The sequence below is a fragment of the Pelophylax lessonae genome (genome assembly GCF_965119305.1).
Source record: "Pelophylax lessonae genome assembly, chromosome: 13".
Taxonomy (NCBI): domain Eukaryota; kingdom Metazoa; phylum Chordata; class Amphibia; order Anura; family Ranidae; genus Pelophylax; species Pelophylax lessonae.
The window spans coordinates 205173856-205193065 of record NC_138780.1 but is presented as its reverse complement, the minus strand read 5'-3'; the positions used below and the strand labels follow the sequence as shown (position 1 = coordinate 205193065).

At 47.1% G+C, this 19210-nt stretch overlaps 1 protein-coding gene across 1 annotated transcript in view; it reads left to right on the top strand.

Moving 5' to 3' along the window:
• Nucleotides 1–19210, top strand: part of PPP4R4 (protein phosphatase 4 regulatory subunit 4) — a 211914-nt gene that overhangs the window by 154646 nt on the left and 38058 nt on the right. Inside the window, exons 8-11 of the mRNA XM_082275364.1 lie at nucleotides 4670–4791; nucleotides 7838–7960; nucleotides 10035–10198; nucleotides 17661–17780. Of these exons, the coding sequence (XP_082131490.1) occupies nucleotides 4670–4791; nucleotides 7838–7960; nucleotides 10035–10198; nucleotides 17661–17780 (529 nt within the window). The remainder of the gene's footprint in view (nucleotides 1–4669; nucleotides 4792–7837; nucleotides 7961–10034; nucleotides 10199–17660; nucleotides 17781–19210) is intronic.

The window sequence follows — 19210 nt, the reverse complement described above, 5'->3', positions numbered from 1 at the left end:
TTAGTATCTGGATCAGAGAAGTAATATTTTGTTGTTTTGGGATGTGGTAATGTTGTATCGAGATGTTTTTACAATGAATACAATATATTTTATTTGTATCAACAAGCTGAAAAAAAAAAAAAAAAATGCCTCGCTATTATCTGACACTAGGGCGGGAACCTTTCCATTCACAAATATATTCTGCCGTACAGCAACCAACTTCCTGCAGGAAACTCCTTCTATAATGAATGGAGAGTGGGGGAATGAATGGGATTACATTCTCTTCATAGGAATAGATGTCCTAAGAATGTATTCCATTTATCAGTCTCATAATTAGATCTTTCCCAGAATGCCGAGCTGAAGAGGAATTCAGAGAAATATTAGACTGAAACAAAATCAGATTTATCTAGAATTACAGAGATAATTTCATCGTAAGCCATTGAGAAAAATGGACATGCTTACAGTTCTCAGTTTTTCAGTGATGTCATCACTCTCTAGTGAATGGATAGGCTGCATTCTCAGTGATGTCACTGCTCTCTAGTGATTGGATAGGCTGCATTCTCAGTGATGTCACCGCTCTCTAGTGATTGGATAGGCTGCATTCTCAGTGATGTCACCGCTCTCTAGTGAATGGATAGGCTGCATTCTCAGTGATGTCACCGCTCTCTAGTGAATGGATAGGCTGCATTCTCAGTGAGGTCACTGCTCTCTAGTGAATGGATAGGCTGTATTCTTAGTGATGTCATCGCTCTCTAGTAAATGGATAGGCTGCATTCTCAGTGATGTCATCGCTCTCTAGTGATTGGATAGGCTTTATTCTCAGTGATGTCATCGCTCTCTAGTGAATGGATAGGCTGCATTCTCAGTGATGTCACCACTCTCTAGTGATTGGATAGGCTGCATTCTCAGTGATGTCACCGCTCTCTAGTGAATGGATAGGCTGCATTCTCAATGATGTCACCGCTCTCTAGTGAATGGATAGGCTGCATTCTCAGTGATGTCACCGCTCTCTAGTGATTGGATAGGCTGCATTCCCAGTGATGTCACCGCTCTATAGTGAATGGATAGGCTGCATTCTCAATGATGTCACCGCTCTCTAGTGAATGGATAGGCTGCATTCTCAGTGATGTCACCGCTCTCTAGTGAATGGATAGGCTGCATTCCCAGTGATGTCACCGCTCTATAGTGAATGGATAGGCTTTATTCTCAGTGATGTCATCGCTCTCTAGTGAATGGATAGGCTGCATTCTCAGTGATGTCACCGCTCTCTAGTGAATGGATAGGCTGCATTCTCAGTGATGTCACCGCTCTCTAGTGAATGGATAGGCTGCATTCTCAGTGATGTCACCGCTCTCTAGTGATTGGATAGGCTGCATTCTCAGTGATGTCACCGCTCTCTAGTAAATGGATAGGCTGCATTCTCAGTGATGTCACCGCTCTCTAGTGATTGGATAGGCTGCATTCTCAGTGATGTCATCGCTCTCTAGTGAATGGATAGGCTGCATTCTCAGTGAGGTCACTGCTCTCTAGTGAATGGATAGGCTGCATTCTCAGTGATGTCACCGCTCTCTAGTGATTGGATAGGCTGCATTCTCAGTGATGTCACCGCTCTCTAGTGATTGGATAGGCTGCATTCTCAGTGATGTCATCGCTCTCTAGTGAATGGATAGGCTGCATTCTCAGTGATGTTACCGCTCTCTAGTGAATGGATAGGCTGCATTCTCAGTGAGGTCACTGCTCTCTAGTGAATGGATAGGCTGCATTCTCAGTGATGTCACCGCTCTCTAGTGATTGGATAGGCTGCATTCTCAGTGATGTCACCGCTCTCTAGTGATTGGATAGGCTGCATTCTCAGTGATGTCATCGCTCTCTAGTGAATGGATAGGCTGCATTCTCAGTGATGTTACCGCTCTCTAGTGAATGGATAGGCTGCATTCTCAGTGATGTCATCGCTCTCTAGTGAATGGATAGGCTGCATTCCCAGTGATGTCACCGCTCTCTAGTGAATGGATAGGCTGCATTCTCAGTGATGTCACCGCTCTCTAGTGATTGGATAGGCTGCATTCTCAGTGATGTCATCGCTCTCTAGTGAATGGATAGGCTGCATTCTCAGTGATGTTACCGCTCTCTAGTGAATGGATAGGCTGCATTCCCAGTGATGTCACCGCTCTCTAGTGAATGGATAGGCTGCATTCTCAGTGATGCCACTATCTGCCCTCCTTAGATTCAGTGAAGAAGTGAATGTAGACACGCAAAGATAAGAAGTGTGTTACTTTCTGGGTGAAAATAAAGGAATTTAATAAAAGAAAACAAATGCAGCCACCACTAAGCCTGCAGTCACACTAAGTTTTTTGTAAATGCTTGCAAAATTGCAGAATTTCCCACTCATTTAGAAAGTGCGTAAAAGAAACCGCATTTTCCTTGTTAATGGCGTCCCAAACACAAGAAAAAATGAATGGGCCGCCTTATGTGTGTGGCACACAAATGCGCAAAAATGTACATATGCGCGGCACGATTTTGCGTGTGCTTACAAAACTCTGTGTGAATGCAGGATAATGTGATGGTGTGAATGGGCTCTTATGAGCTTCATAAATTAGTTGTCACATGTCCTGCGTTGTAACGCACATAAAATGCGACAATGTGAATGGGCCCTAAAACCTTCCAGAGGTTCTAATTCTTCCTTTCTGCATCCAAAACGAATAGAAAAGTTTTGTCTCTAGATACAATGTCAATCAGAAGCGCCCTCGCTATGTGTGGGATTTGTCTTTGTCAGGGTGACCGTAGCTCACTCAGCCCCCTCGTCACCCCTTCCCCCGTCCACGCCCCCCCCCCCTCCACACTCCCCCCTCTTCCCCAGACACGCTGCACTCAAGCCCACAAGTACGCCTCCGTCAGACACTTCAGAAGAAGCAATAGACAATTGTATAGCGGATGCCCTCAGCGGGGGCGTTCTCGCGTTCCCGTAGCCCCCACAAGTGGCAGGTACGGGGGTGAAATCGCGTTGGATTCACAGAAATCACGACAAGACGCAAACAATGACATGCAGACTTGGGAAAATGTCAGCCGCAGATTAACGTGAAAATGGCGCCTTGTGCTCAGCACTTACTCTCGCCATCTCCTCCGGTGAGTCACCGCTAAGCGTCTCTTCAATAGCCGAGGAACAATGGCCGCATCTGCTCTCCAGGCGATGACTTAATTCCTCACCTTCTTTTTTATTGCGACCGCCCGCGAGTATTATAATTCATCTCGAAGGTTATCGCAATGTTCCCTGCGACGAGAGAGAGGAATTATAGGGGAACTCTGGAGAGAACAGAGTGCACTCCTGTGCTGTGTGCATGGCTGTCTGCAGCTGGATGGTTAGCATTTTTGGATGCCAGTTGTCAAATGACCAATGAGAGGAGAGCACTGCCACTGTACAGGGATCCCTTGAGGATGGATATCTGGGAAACCATCATGGTAACAATTGTTCTTTGTGCAAACTATTTACATTGTTCATAATATAAAATGTAAAAACTCAGCACAGGGATGGGGAGAACCCCTCATAATGGGCACAGCAGGGGCACAGACCCGGGGACTCGGCACAGGGATGGTGGATACCCCTCATAATGGGCACAGCAGGTTTCCAATCTTGGGAACTCAGCACAGGGATGGTGGGAACCCCTCATAATGGACACAGCAGGTATACAGACCCGGGAACTCAGTACAGGGATGGTGGGAACCCCTCATAATGGGCACAGCGGGTGTACAGACCCGGTAACTCAGCACAGGGATGGTGGGAGCCCCTCATAATGGGCACAGCGGATGTACAGACCCGGGAACTCAGCACAGGGATGGGGGGAACCCCTCATAATGGGCACAGCAGGTGTACAGACCCGGGAACTCAGCACAGGGATGGTGGGCACCCCTCATAATGGGCAAAGCAGGTGTACAGACCTGGGAACTCAGCACAGGGATGGTGGGAACCCCTCATAATGGGCACAGCAGGTTTACAGACCCGGGAACTTAGCACAGGGATGGTGGGAACCCTTTGTAATGGGCACAGCAGGTGTACAGACCCAGGAACTCAGCACAGGGATGGTGGGAACCCCTCATAATGGGCACAGCAGGTTTACAGACCCGGGAACTCAGCACAGGGATGGTGGGAACCCCTGATAATGGGCACAACGGGTGTACAGACCCGGGAACTCAGCACAGGGATGGTGGGAACCCCTCATAATGGGCACAGCGGGTGTACAGACCCAGGAACTCAGCACAGGGATGGAGGGAACCCCTGATAATGGGCACAACGGGTGTACAGACCCGGGACCTCAGCACAGGGATGGTGGGAACCCCTCATAATGGGCACAGCGGGTGTACAGACCCAGGAACTCAGCATAGGGATGGTGGGAACCCCTCATAATGGGCACAGCGGGTGTACAGACCCAGGAACTCAGCACAGGGATGGTGGGAACCCCTCATAATGGGCACAGCAGGTGTATATAGAGCTATAGAGCTTACACATGAAAAATACTCGGCACCCCCAGGTGGACAGGCAGGGTAAGTATCAGTGGGTGGGGTTTGGCAGATTTATGGGTGTGGTTTTGGCAGATTTGGAGATCCTGTGTTAACAAAGTGACATGCTCTATAATGAGGTGATTTGTCTTCTGCATCCAATGAGTTGGTATTCATGTGCAATTATTCTTTGTTGCAGGACAGAATTAACAAAATCCGCCATCCTCCCTGAGCTCGTGGAACTGGCGAGGGATGAGGGGAGCAGCGTCCGATTGGCAGCCTTCGAGACGCTGGTCAATCTGCTGGTTATGTTTGACCACGGTACGTGAAGTCTGCACGTGTTTATCTGCAGCCTGAGCGCCTTTAGTCCTGTCTAAGCAATGTGCTGGGAGAATGTGAATTACTGGTTCCCCTAAGAACTAGGAGCGCGCAGCTGTGCGCACTGATTTCTGCCGTTATCAGCGATTGGGAATCGGTCTGCTTGAAAGCTAAACAGGGTGATCACATTAGCTTGTTTACAAACAAACATCCTGTGACAGCAGACTTTGTTTACAAACAAACATTTCCTGGCAGCAGACTTTACTTACAAACATCTCCTGACTGCAGGCTTTGTTTACAAACATCTCCTGACTTCATACTTTGTTTACAAACATCTCCTGACTGCAGACTTTGTTTACAAACAAATATCTCCAGGCAATATACTTTATTTACAAACAGATATCTCCTGGCAATAGACTTTGTTTACATACAAACCTCTTCTGACTGCAGGCTTTGGTTTCAAAGGTTTCCTGGCAGCAGACTTTGTTTATAAACAAATATCTCCTGACTGTAGGCTTTGGTTAAAAACAAACATTTTCTGGCTGCAGACTTTGTTTACAAATAAAAAATCTGGTAGCTGTTACATAGTTTGTGAGGTTGAAAAAAAGACACCAGTCCATCCAGTTCAACCTATGATGTGTGTGTTTGCTGTTAACAGTATGTTTGTTTACAAACAAATATCTCCTGACTGCAGACTTTGCTTACAAACAAACATCTCCTAAATGTAGGCTTTGGTTACAAACAAACATCTCCTAGCAGTAGCCTTTGGTTAGAAACAAACATTTTCTGGATGCAGACTTGGTTTACAAACAAACATCTGGTAGCAGACTTTGTTACATAGTTAGTGAGGTTGAAAAAAGACAACAATCCATCCAGTTTAACCTATGCTGTGTGAGTGTTTGCTGTTAACCGTACGTTTGTTTACAAACAAACATCTCCTGACTGCAGGCTTTGTTTACAAACATTTCCTGACTGCAGGCTTTGTTTACAACCATCTCCTGACTGCAGGCTTTGTTTACAAACATCTCCTGACTACAGGCTTTGTTTATAAACAAACATCTCCTAAATGCAGGCTTTGTTTACAAACAAACATCTCCTGGCAGCAGCCTTTGTTTACAAACAAAGATTTCCTGACTGCAGGCTTTGTTTACAAACATCTTCTGGCAGCAGCCTTTGTTTACAAACAAACATCTCCTGTCTGCAGGCTTTGTTTACAAACATTTCCTGACTGCAGGCTTTGTTTACAAACAAACATCTCTTAGTCCCCGTTCACATGCAGGCGACGCTACTTCCAGGGGTGACCTCCGAGATCGCGGTGTGAGCAGCGCGCCACGACCTCGGAGCGGCCGCCACGGACTTCATAACATTGAAGTCTATGGCGGTCGCCTCCTGGTCGCCCCAAAGAAGCTCCGGACCCTTTTTCTAAGTTGGAGCGACTTGTGTCGCTCCTATTAGAACGGGTCCGCAGCTTCCCTATGGAAGGCGACCTGCGGCGACCTGTGAGGCGACCTGTGAGGCGACCAGGTCGCCTCACAGGTCGCCTTAGCCTCGGTTCACACTAGGGCGACCTGTGAGGCGACCTGGTCGCCTCACAGGTCGCCTCACAGGTCGCCGCAGGTCGCCTCCCATAGGGAAGCTGCGGACCCGTTCTAATAGGAGCGACACAAATCGCTCCGACCTAGAAAAAGGGTCCGGAGCTTCTTTGGGGCGACCAGGAGGCGACCGCCATAGACTTCAATGTTATGAAGTCCGTGGCGGCCGCTCTGAGGTCGCGGCGCGCTGCTCGCACCGCGATCTCGGAGGTCGCCCCTGGAAGTAGCGTCGCGGTAGTGTGAACCGGCGCTGAATGTAGGTTTTGGTTACAAACAAACATCTCCTGGCAGCAGCCTTTGTTTATAAACAAACATCTCCTGACTGCAGGGGGCGCTGTGCCTCCCGTTCTCCCTCTTTAAGTTCACTGTGCACAGAGGAATACATACATTGTTAGAGTATTGTAAAAAATAAAAGCAAAAAAGCTCAAAAGTTAGATTCAAAACTATTCATTGGTAAACAAAAATTGCATGGCTGCTTGGACTTCCTATAACTAAAGACAAAACTTTTTTTTTTTTTTTTTAGATTTGGATGGAGTGGGGGGGGGGGGGTATTAGGCCCCCTGTCAGTTTTTTTTTATTGCTGTCTGTGCCCCTGTAAGGGAGATTCATCCTCTCTATTTGTCCTGTTTATCCTCATCATCACCAAAACTGAAAGAAATTTCAAACTTTTGGGTTGTCAACAGAACAGTAATAGAGGAGAAATCTTCCAATGGGGACACAAGTTCTGGTGACGAAAAAACATTCATAAATGCGTCGCTCAGGATGCAGTCCTACTGTCTCTATACAGACCGCACACCATTGTTCTAAGAACATCTTTCTGTACACATGAGACATTCCTGCAAGCAAAGCTGTTATTATATATAGGACCTGATATTAGCATATAAGCACCTAATACTGTCATTATAAAGCATATAATCAATGTATTTCTCTTGATTAAAGCGAAACTTCATCCTAAAGGGGATAAAGTTTATGTCCCTCCCCCTCACCTGTTTTGATTTTTTTTGGGGGGTGTTGGGACAAGGTACCTGGTTTTGACAGGGCCTGCTCCCACTTCCGGTCGGATTGCCTAAGCCATTCGCTCCCCCCTGCTTGCAACCTTCTGGGACACGTCACAAGTCCCAAAAAGCTGCGGAGCTTTTCAAAAAGTACAGCGTGGTTCAAGCATGCGCAGTGGGAATCCGGCTGAGAAGCCACAAGGAGTCACAGCCGGCTTCCCACAGTTAACATGCCGGGGACCTGGAGACAGGTGGAGATCCGGCCCAGGTGAGGACATCCTTGGATCCCTGGACAGATAAGTGTCCTTTTATTCAAAGTCAGCAGCTACAGGATTTGTATGGGATTTGTAGCCGCTGACTTTTAATATTTTTCAAACAGGCAGAAAATCATTATTGTTATTTGTGTAAGATTTTTCAAAACAGGATGACCTCTTTATAGCTGAGACTGTTCTGTCCCTCCAGATGACCGGAGTCAGGTTGTCCTCCCGCTGGTCAAATCATTCTGTGAGAAGTCTTTCAAGGCTGACGAATCCGTCCTCACCTCACTGTCATTACACCTAGGGAAGCTCTGCCATGGCCTGCAAGGTGAGTCCATGATTTATACTTCTCTGTCCCTTCCATCACAATGTCTATTCTCTGCACTCCCCTCATTCCTCCATTCTTCTATCTCTTTTCTACTCACTTCTTTTATTGGCCATTAGGGGGCCACCGACAATGTAACTTTCTTTCTTTCTTTCTTTCTTTCTTTCTTTCTTTCTTTCTTTCTTTCTTTCTTTCTTTCTTTCTTTCTTTCTTTCTTTCTTTCTTTCTTTCTTTCTTTCTTTCTTTCTTTCTTTCTTTCTTTCTTTCTTTCTTTCTTTCTTTCTTTCTTTCTCCCTCCACCCCTCTTTATTTCTTTCTTTTCCTTACCTTATTTCCTTCTTTTTCTCTTTCTTTTCTTTCTTTCTCCCTCCACCCCTCTTCTTCTTTTCTTTCCTTTTGTTTTTTTTTTTCTTTCTTTCTTCCTCCATCCCTCATTCTTTCTTTCTTTCTTATTACCTTTTTTTCCTTTTTTCCTTCTTTTCTTTTCCTTTTTTTTCTTTCTCTTTCCTTTTTTCCTCCATTCCTCGTTCTTTCTTTCTTTCTTTCTTTCTTTCTTTCTTTCTTTCTTTCTTTCTTTCTTTCTTTCTTTCTTTCTTTCTTTCTCCCTCCACCCCTCTTTATTTCTTTCTTTTCCTTACCTTATTTCCTTCTTTTTCTCTTTCTTTTCTTTCTTTCTCCCTCACCCCTCTTCTTCTTTTCTTTACTTTTTTTTTTCTTTCTTTCTTCCTCCATCCCTCGTTCTTTCTTTCTTTCTTATTACCTTTTTTTCCTTTTTTCCTTCTTTTCTTTTCCTTTTTTTTTCTTTCTCTTTCCTTTTTTCCTCCATTCCTCGTTCTTTCTTTCTTTCTTTCTTTCTTTCTTTCTTTCTTTCTTTCTTTCTTTCTTTCTTTCTTTCTTTCTTTCTTTCTTTCTTTCTTTCTTTCTTTCTTTCTTCATCAATCCTTCCTTTCTTTCTTTCCTTCTTTTCCTTACCTTATTTCCTTCTTTTTCTTGTTTCCTTCTTTCTTTCTTTCTTTCTTTCTTTCTTTCTTTCTTTCTTTCTTTCTTTCTTTCTTTCTATCTCCCCCAACCCCTCTTTATTTCTTTCTTCTTTTCCTTACCTTATTTCCTTCTCCTTTTTCTCCTTCTTTTCTTTTTTTCTTTCTTTCTTTCTCCCTCCATCCCTCGTTCTTTCTTTCCCTTACCTTTTTTCCTTCTTTTTCCTTTTTTCCATCTTTTCTTTTCCTTTTCTTTCCTTTTTTCCTCCATGTTTCGTTCTTTCTTTCTTCCTCAATTCCTCCTTTCTTTCTTTCTTTCTTTCTTTCTTTCTTTCTTTCTTTCTTTCTTTCTTTCTTTCTTTCTTTCTTTCTTTCTTTCTTTCTTTCTTTCCTTCTTTTCCTTACCTTTTTTCCTTCTTTTCCCCTTTTTGCTTTTCTTTTCTCTTTCTTTCTTTCTTTCTCCCTCCACCCCTCTTTTCTTTTCTTTTCTTTCCTTTTGTTTTTTTTTTTTTTGTTTTTTTCTTCCTCAATCCTTTCTTTCTTTCCCTTACCTTTTTTACTTCTTTTCTTTCTCTTTCCTTTTTTCCTCCATCCCCTCTTTCTTTCTTTCTTTATTTCTTTCTTTTTCTTCCTCCCTCCACCCCTCTTCCTTTCTTTCTATTTCCTTTTTTTTTCTTTCTTTCTTTCTTTCTTTCTTTCTTTCTTTCTTTCTTTCTTTCTTTCTTTCTTTCTTTCTTTCTTTCTTTCTTTCTTTCTTTCTTTCTTTCTTTCTTTCTTTCTTTTCTTTATCCTTCTTTTTTCCCTCTTTCTTTCTTTCTTTCTTTCTTCTTATATTTTCTTTTCTAAAAAGGACAGATAGACTGATCTAGAGATATCTGACCTTCAACTCATCTGTTCATAGGTTATATATCTGCCTGATATCTCTTTTTTTAATATTCTATCTATCTATCTATCTATCTATCTATCTATCTATCTATCTATCTATCTATCTATCTATCTATCTATCTATCTATCTATCTATCTATCTATCTATCTATCTATCTATCTATCTATCTGTCTAGAGCTGATCTAGAGACATTTGCCTGTTTTGCCTTGGTCAGGTCTCTTCACCCAGGAGCAGCAGATCTGGTTCCTGGAGTTCTATAGGAAGCTGTGTCGGTTGGGTCTGCACCAGGAGAACGGCCATAACGATAACCAGATCCAGAACATAGAGCTGGAGAAGAAATATTCTATGGTCAGGAAAAACTGTGCATACAACTTTCCAGTGAGTCTGATTTCCCTGATAATAAATCTCTTTATGGATGAACTGGGATGAATGGGTTTATCCACTGACCCCGAGCAACACGTTAGATTGTCTTGTTCTCTAACCCAAACTAATGTCAGTTATATTTGTGTTTTTGTGTATTTTGTTTAGAGCAAAGTTACTTTTAATAATTTAATTTCAAACAGATACATAGAAACTATAATGGGAATTTTATATTTACCATTTGTAGACAGTAGGTGGTGTACTACAATGCTGAGCTTCCTGGTCCTTAGAAAACAGCTCTGTCCACAAGGTTTAGGAGTGTGTATATGGGAATGTTTGACCATTCTTCCAAAAGCGCATTTGTGAGGTCAGACACTGATGTTGGACGAGAAGGCCTGGCTCGCAGTCTCCGCTCTTATTCCTCTCAAAGGTGAATTCTATCAGGTTGAGGTCAGGACTCTGTGCAGGCCAGTCAAGTTCCTCCACCCCAAACCTGCTTATCCATGTCTTTATGGATCTTCCTTTGTGCACTGGTCCAAAAAATCATTTGGTGATGGGGGGGATTATGGTGTGGGGGTGTTTTTTCAGGGGTGGGGCTTGGCCCCTTAGTTCCAGTGAGGGGAACTCTTAAGGCGTCAGCATACCAAGTAATTTTGGACAATTTCATGCTCCTAACTTTGTGGGAGGAGTTTGGGGATGGCCCCTCCCTGTTCCAACATGACTGCTCACCAGTGCACAAAGCAAGGTCCATAAAGACATGGATGTGAGAGTTTGGGGTGGAGGAACTTGACTGACCTGCACAGAGTCCTGACCTCAACCCCATAGAACACCTTTGGGATGAATTAGAGAGGAGACTGCGAGCCAGGCCTTCTTGTCATCAGTGCCTGACCTCACAAATGCTCTTCTGGAAGAATGGTCAAACATATTATGAACAGGGTGATTTTTAATATATAGGCACTTACCTTACTAACCAGAGAGCAGACCTCACTAACAGATCCTGCTCTCTGGTAAGCAAAAAAGAATACAGGCATACCCCGTTTTAAGTGCACTCACTTTACGTACACTCACGATTACGGACACAGCCTGGTCAGCTTAGCATGGCACTACTCCCGGTTTTTAACATTGGCGTCTATTGGAAATCTGGGTTAGCATGACATGGCACTGCTCCCAAACCATAAGTGACAGGGATACCAAACTTAGGGAGCACTGAAAGGGGACCCGGGACTACAACATATCCTATTTGTGGCCGGCCAGCTTGCCTAGGTAATCTACCATGTTATAGTCCTGGATCCCCTTAATATGCTCCCCAAGCTTGGTGTCCCTGTCACTTATGGTTTGGGAGCAGTGCCATGTCAAGCTGACCAAGGTTTCCTATGGAGCTAGTGTATTTACATGCATTGAGAAATTAAAAAAGGTATTGCTTCACTTTAAGTACATTTTTGTTTTACATACATGCTCTGGTCCCATTGTGTGCTTAAAAGGGGGGTATGCCTGTATAGATTTGCCTGCACCCCCTCTGGTAAGCAGACAGAGCCAAAAACGCTACTCTCTCACTAGCACCTACCTAGGAGGATGCTACACTTCTAAACTCCTTAGTCTAACCTCCTCATTTGACCTGAAGCAATGGGTACAGGCTTCTACTCACTCTGATGGCAACACCCTTGACCTTGTATTTTTCTACCTATGCGCTCCATTCAACCTTATTAATTTCTCTCTCTTCCTTTCTTCCACTAACATTCACTCCAGTAGCCTAACACTCACCAGTAGAAACCTTTGCCACTTTAACCCTTCTTTTCTCAATTCGGCTATTGACCACCTCTACAACAAAATCTCACCCCTGTCCTGCCCCAGTCTAGCCAATTCGTCTACAGTAAATCCCTGTCCTCAACCCTGGACAACCTTGTCCCCCCTCACTAAACACAGAGTCAGGCCTCGACCCCTACAACCCTGGAGAGCTCTCCCCCCTTACTACACACAGAGTCAGGCCTCGACCCCTACAACCCTGGATGACCTTGTCCCCCCTCACTAAACACAGAGTCAGGCCTCGACCCCTACAACGCTGGACAACCTTGTCCCCCCTCACTAAACACTGAGTCAGGCCTCAACCCCTACAACCCTGGAGAGCTCTCCCCCCTCACTAAACACAGAGTCAGGCCTCGACCCCTACAACGCTGGACAACCTCGTCCCCCCTCACTACACACAGAGTCAGGCCTCGACCCCTACAACGCTGGACAACCTCGTCCCCCCTCACTACACACAGAGTCAGGCCTCGACCCCTACAACGCTGGACAACCTCGTCCCCCCTCACTACACACAGAGTCAGGCCTCGACCCCTACAACCCTGGATGACCTCGTCCCCCCTCACTACACACAGAGTCAGGCCTCGACCCCTACAACGCTGGACAACCTCGTCCCCCCTCACTACACACAGAGTCAGGCCTCGACCCCTACAATGCTGGACAACCTCGTCCCCCCTCACTACACACAGAGTCAGGCCTCGACCCCTACAACGCTGGACAACCTCGTCCCCCCTCACTACACACAGAGTCAGGCCTCGACCCCTACAACCCTGGATGACCTCGTCCCCCCTCACTACACACAGAGTCAGGCCTCGACCCCTACAACGCTGGACAACCTCGTCCCCCCTCACTACACACAGAGTCAGGCCTCGACCCCTACAACGCTGGACAACCTCGTCCCCCCTCACTACACACAGAGTCAGGCCTCGACCCCTACAACGCTGGACAACCTCGTCCCCCCTCACTACACACAGAGTCAGGCCTCGACCCCTACAACGCTGGACAACCTCGTCCCCCCTCACTACACACAGAGTCAGGCCTCGACCCCTACAACCCTGGATGACCTCGTCCCCCCTCACTACACACAGAGTCAGGCCTCGACCCCTACAACGCTGGACAACCTCGTCCCCCCTCACTACACACAGAGTCAGGCCTCGACCCCTACAACCCTGGATGACCTCGTCCCCCCTCACTACACACAGAGTCAGGCCTCGACCCCTACAACGCTGGACAACCTCGTCCCCCCTCACTACACACAGAGTCAGGCCTCGACCCCTACAACCCTGGATGACCTCGTCCCCCCTCACTACACACAGAGTCAGGCCTCGACCCCTACAACGCTGGACAACCTCGTCCCCCCTCACTACACACAGAGTCAGGCCTCGACCCCTACAATGCTGGACAACCTCGTCCCCCCTCACTACACACAGAGTCAGGCCTCGACCCCTACAATGCTGGACAACCTCGTCCCCCCTCACTACACACAGAGTCAGGCCTCGACCCCTACAATGCTGGACAACCTCGTCCCCCCTCACTACACACAGAGTCAGGCCTCGACCCCTACAATGCTGGACAACCTCGTCCCCCCTCACTACACACAGAGTCAGGCCTCGACCCCTACAACGCTGGACAACCTCGTCCCCCCTCGTCCCCCCTCACTACACACAGAGTCAGGCCTCAACCCCTACAACCCTGGCAAACAGATGACACCAGGAATCTCAAAAAAACGTAGCCGTGCTCTTGAGCGTCTGTGGCGTAAGACTAAGTCTCTCAAAGGCTTTAGTCAATACAAATTTGCCCTCTATAAATACAATTCTTGCCTCCACACTGCCAATCAGACCTATTTTATCACTCTCATTAACACCTTCTTATCCAGTCCCCGTCAACTCTTCTCTACCTTTAACTCTCTACTTTGTCCTCCACTGCCTCCACCCACTAAATTACTCACTGATCAGGAGATTGCTAATCACTTCAACAATAAGATTGATTTTTTGTGATGAAATCTCCACTCTACTCTACAGGTATCTCCCCCACTTAACACCCCACATCAACAGGTAAAATCAACACTCTCCTTATTCAAACCTGCTACCATAGACGAAGTTGATAAACTTCTTTCTAACGCCCACCTAACCACCTGTCCTCTGGACCCTATTCCCTTTAAAATACTACAGTCATCCTCTGACTCTATCCTACACTCTCTAACCCTCTCCCTCTCTTCCGGCATCTTCCCCGATCCTCTAAAACAAGCACTGGTCACTCTCATACTTAAAAAGCCATCCTTGGACCCTACCAATCTTAAAAATCTATGACCTATCTCCTTGCTCCCATTTTCCTCTAAACTCCTCGAACTCCTGGTCTACAACCAACTGAGTGACCACCTCATTAAGAATAACCTTCTTGATCCCCTTCAGCAGTGGTGGCCGGTGTGTTGGGGGCGCAGGGGCGCCACCCCCCCTATCCATGCGTCCGGCCCCCTAATCTACATGCAGGGCGCGGACGCATGGAGTTCAATGGGGCTTTTTTTTTTTCTAATCACCTGATTAGAGCCAGAGGCTCTAATAGGCTTCAACAAAGGGTGGACCTGGGGGGCAGAGCAGTGCGCCCTGAGCCCACCCATTGTGTGACAATAGCGAATGAAAATTCGCTATTGTCACACGGATCCTCCTCCTGGCCAATCAGGAAGCAAGTCCGAGACCTGCTTCCTGATTGGCCGAAAGGCAAACCCCATGCCATTGGCTGAGGAGGAGGCGGGAGGACTGAGGACTCAAGGAGACGTGGGGACTGAAGAGAAGCCGCTGCTACAGGTAAGTGCACTGGTCCGGGGGGGGGGGGGGGGATTGGCACGCTGTTCACTCGGCATTGAAAGGGGGCACGTTGGTCTCTGCATTGAAGGGGGCTTGCTGGTCTCTGCATTGAAGGGGGCACACTGTTCACTCTGCATTGAAAGGGGGCACGCTGGTCACTGCATTGAAAGGGGGCACGTTGATCTCTGCATTGAAAGGGGGGCACGCTGGTCACTGTGCATTGAAAAGGGGGCACGCTGGTCACTGTGCATTGAAAGGGGGGCACGCTGGTCACTGTGCATTGAAAGGGGGCACACTATTTCTTGATTACTGAAGGCCCCTTTCACACGTTTGTGACCTCAAAGTCACGCAATTTTTTGGTCGGGGGGGGGGGGGGGGGGGGGGCTTGGCACGCTGTTCACTCGGCATTGAAAGGGGGCACGTTGGTCTCTGCATTGAAGGGGGCTTGCTGGTCTCTGCATTGAAGGGGGCACGCTGGTCACTGTACATTGAAAGGGGGCACACTGTTCACTCTGCATTGAAGGGGGCACAATTATCTCTGCATTGAAGGGGGCACGCTGGTCTCTGCATTGAAGGGGGCACGCTGGTCTCTGCATTGAAGGGGGCATGCTGGTCTCTGCATTGAAAGGGGGCACACTGTTCACTCTGCATTGAAAGGGGGCACGTTGATCTCTGCATTGAAAGGGGGGCACGCTGGTCACTGTGCATTGAAAAGGGGGCACGCTGGTCACTGTGCATTGAAAGGGGGGCACGCTGGTCACTGTGCATTGAAAGGGGGCACACTATTTCTTGATTACTGAAGGCCCCTTTCACACGTTTGTGACCTCAAAGTCACGCAATTTTTTGGTCGGGGGGGGGGGGGGGGGGGCTTGGCACGCTGTTCACTCGGCATTGAAAGGGGGCACGTTGGTCTCTGCATTGAAGGGGGCTTGCTGGTCTCTGCATTGAAGGGGGCACGCTGGTCACTGTACATTGAAAGGGGGCACACTGTTCACTCTGCATTGAAGGGGGCACAATTATCTCTGCATTGAAGGGGGCACGCTGGTCTCTGCATTGAAGGGGGCACGCTGGTCTCTGCATTGAAGGGGGCATGCTGGTCTCTGCATTGAAAGGGGGCACACTGTTCACTCTGCATTGAAAGGGGGCACGTTGATCTCTGCATTGAAAGGGGGGACACGCTGGTCACTGTGCATTGAAAAGGGGGCACGCTGGTCACTGTGCATTGAAAGGGGGCACGCTATTTCTTGATTACTGAAGGCCCCTTTCACACTTTTGTGACCTCAAAGTCACGCAATTTTTTACAGTGTTTTTTGCCGCAAAGCAATGCCTATTACATTTTTCTGTTTCCCCCCCCCCCCAAAAAATTTTGAGCACCAGCCGCCACTGCCCTTCAGTCTGCATTTCGCCCTCAACACTCAACTGAAACTGCTCTTTTAAAACTCACAAATGACTTACCAACAGCAAAATGCAATTGACACTATTCTGTATTCCTACTTCTGGATCTTTCGGCTGCCTTTGATACGGTTGACCAATCCCTCCTGCTAAAAAAACTGCACTCCTTTGGTCTCTGTGACTGTGCTCTTCACTGGCTGTCATCCTACCTATCCCACCCCACCTTCAGTGTCACAATTCAACTTCCGCCTCTCCTCTTTCTTTCTCTGTTGGGGTCCCCCAAGGTTCTGTTTTTGGACCTCTCTTATTTTCAATTTACACCTCCTCCCTGGGTCAGGTGATTGCCTCCCATGGCTTTCAATACCATCTCTATGCTGACGACACCCAAATCTATCTCTCCACCCCTCAGCTCACTCCATCAGTCTCCTTACGCATCACTAACTTACTAACAGACATATCTGTCTGGATGTCACATCACTTCCTCAAACCCAACTTGTCCAAAACCGAGCTCATAATATTTCCTCCCCTACATGCCTCTTCCCCTGACGTCTCTGTCAAGAGCAATGACAAAACCATCCACCTATCCCCGCCTGCCAGGGTGCTAGGTGAAATCCTGGACTCTGAACTCTCCTTTTTCCTTTCAGCCCCACATCCAATCACTTTTCAAGGCTTGCCACCTCAATCTCCGCAACATCTCAAAAATATGTCCCTTCCTAATCAATGAAACCACAAAGCTTCTGATTACTGCCTGGTTATCTCTTTCTTCCACTACTGCAACTCCCTCCTCATTGGCTTACCTTAAAATAGGCTCCTCCCCCCTTTATTCCATCATGAATGCCACTGCCAGACTCATCCATCTTACAAACCGCTCAGCGTCTGCTACCCCTCTCTGCCAATCCCTCCAATGGCTCCCACTCACCCAATGAATTAAATTCAAAATACTAACAATAACTTACAAAGCCATCCATAACTCGGCCCCCAGCTACATCACTAATCTAGTCTCAAAATATCAACCAAATCGTCTTCTCCGTTCCTCCCAAGACCTCCTGCTCTCTAACTCCCTCGTCACCTCCTCCTATACTCACCTCCAGGACTTCTCCCGAGCCTCTCCCATCCTTTGGAATTCCCTACCCCAATCTATCCGACTATCTCCAACTCTTTTAGACGATCCCTGAAAACTTTTGTCTTCAGAGAAGCCTATCCTGCCCCCACCTAACAACTGTTCTTTTATTCTCTTCATCAGCTCACCCCCCACATTTGTTACCTTTTATATCACTTGACCCTCCCTCTTAGATTGTAAGCTCTAACGAGCTGGGCCCTCTGATTCCTCCTGTATTGAATTGTATTGTAACTGTAGTGTCTGGCTTAACATTGTAAAGCGTGGCGCAAACTGTTGGCGCTATATAAATCCTGTATAATAATAATAATAGTTAAACACTTGTATGAGAATTTTTCAGTTTTACTGATTTCTCCTCTTTTTCCAGGCCATGGTTGTGTTTGTAGGAGTGAAAAACTTCCACATAGAACTGTATGCAACCTTCTTCTGTCTGTGTCATGACCCGGACATGCCCGTCAGAAACACGATGGCTCTCGGCTTCTGTGAAGTGAGTATGAGATGGTTTTCCGAAAATCTGTACCACATGACTCAATGGGATTTTTCCTTACAAAGGCAAAGAAGACAATTTCTGTAGACAGCTGAAAAAGGAAAATACGTGAACACTCCAAAAAGAAAAAACGGAGCATAGGCGGATAACTGGAGTATAGGCGGATAACCGGGGCATAGGCCAAAAACCAGAGAATAGGCGGATAACTGAAGCATAGCTGGTTAACCGGGGCATAGACGGATAACCAGAGCGTAGCTGGATAACCGGAGCTTAGGTGGATAACTGGGGCATAGGCGGATAACCAGAGCGTGGGTGGATAACCGGAGCATAGGTGGATAACCGGAGCGTAGGTGAATAACTGGGGCATAGGCGGATAATCAGAGCGTAGGTGGATAACCAGAGCATTGACGGATAACCGGAGCATAGACTGATAACCGGAGCATAGCCGGATAACCAGAGCATAGCCGGATAACCAGAGCATAGCCGGCTAACCGGGGCATAGACAGATAACCAGAGCGTAGGTGGATAACCAGAGCACAGACGGATAACCGGAGCATAGACGGATAACCGGAGCATAGCCGGTTAACCGGGGCATAGACGGATAACCAGAGCGTAGACGGATAACCAGAGCGTAGGCGGATAACCGGAGCATAGACAGATAACCGGAGCATAGACGGATAACCAGAGCATAGGTGGATAACCGGAGCATAGGCGTATAACCGGGGCATAGGCAGATAACCAGAGCGTAGGTGGATAACCAGAGCATAGACGGATAACCGGAGCATAGCCGGTTAACCGGGGCATAGACGGATAACCAGAGCGTAGACGGATAACCAGAGCGTAGGTGGATAACCGGAGCATAGACGGATAACCGAAGCATAGCCAGTTAACCAGAGCGTAGGTGGATAATCGGAGCATAGGCGGATAACCCGAGCGTAGGTGGATAACCAGAGCGTAGGCGTATAACCGGGGCATTGGCAGATAATCAGAGCGTAGGTGGATAACCAGAGCATAGGCGGATAACCGGAGCATAGGTGGATAACCGGAGCATAGGCGGATAACCAGAGCATAGGTGGATAACCGGAGCATAGGCAGTTAACTGGAGCATAGCTGGATAACCAGAGCATAGGCGGATAACCGGATTGTAGATGGATAATCAAAGAGCATAGGTGGATAACCAGAGCATAGGCAGTTAACTGGAGCATAGGCAGATAACCAAAGCATAGGCAGATAACCCAAGCATAGGCATATAACCGGAGCATAGGCAGATAATCAGAGCGTAGGTGGATAACCGGAGCGTAGGCGTATAACCGGGGCAAAGGCAGATAATCAGAGCGTAGGTGGATAACCGGAGCATAGACGGATAACCGGAGCATAGGCGGATAACCCGAGCGTAGGTGGATAACCGGAGCATAGGCAAATAATCAGAG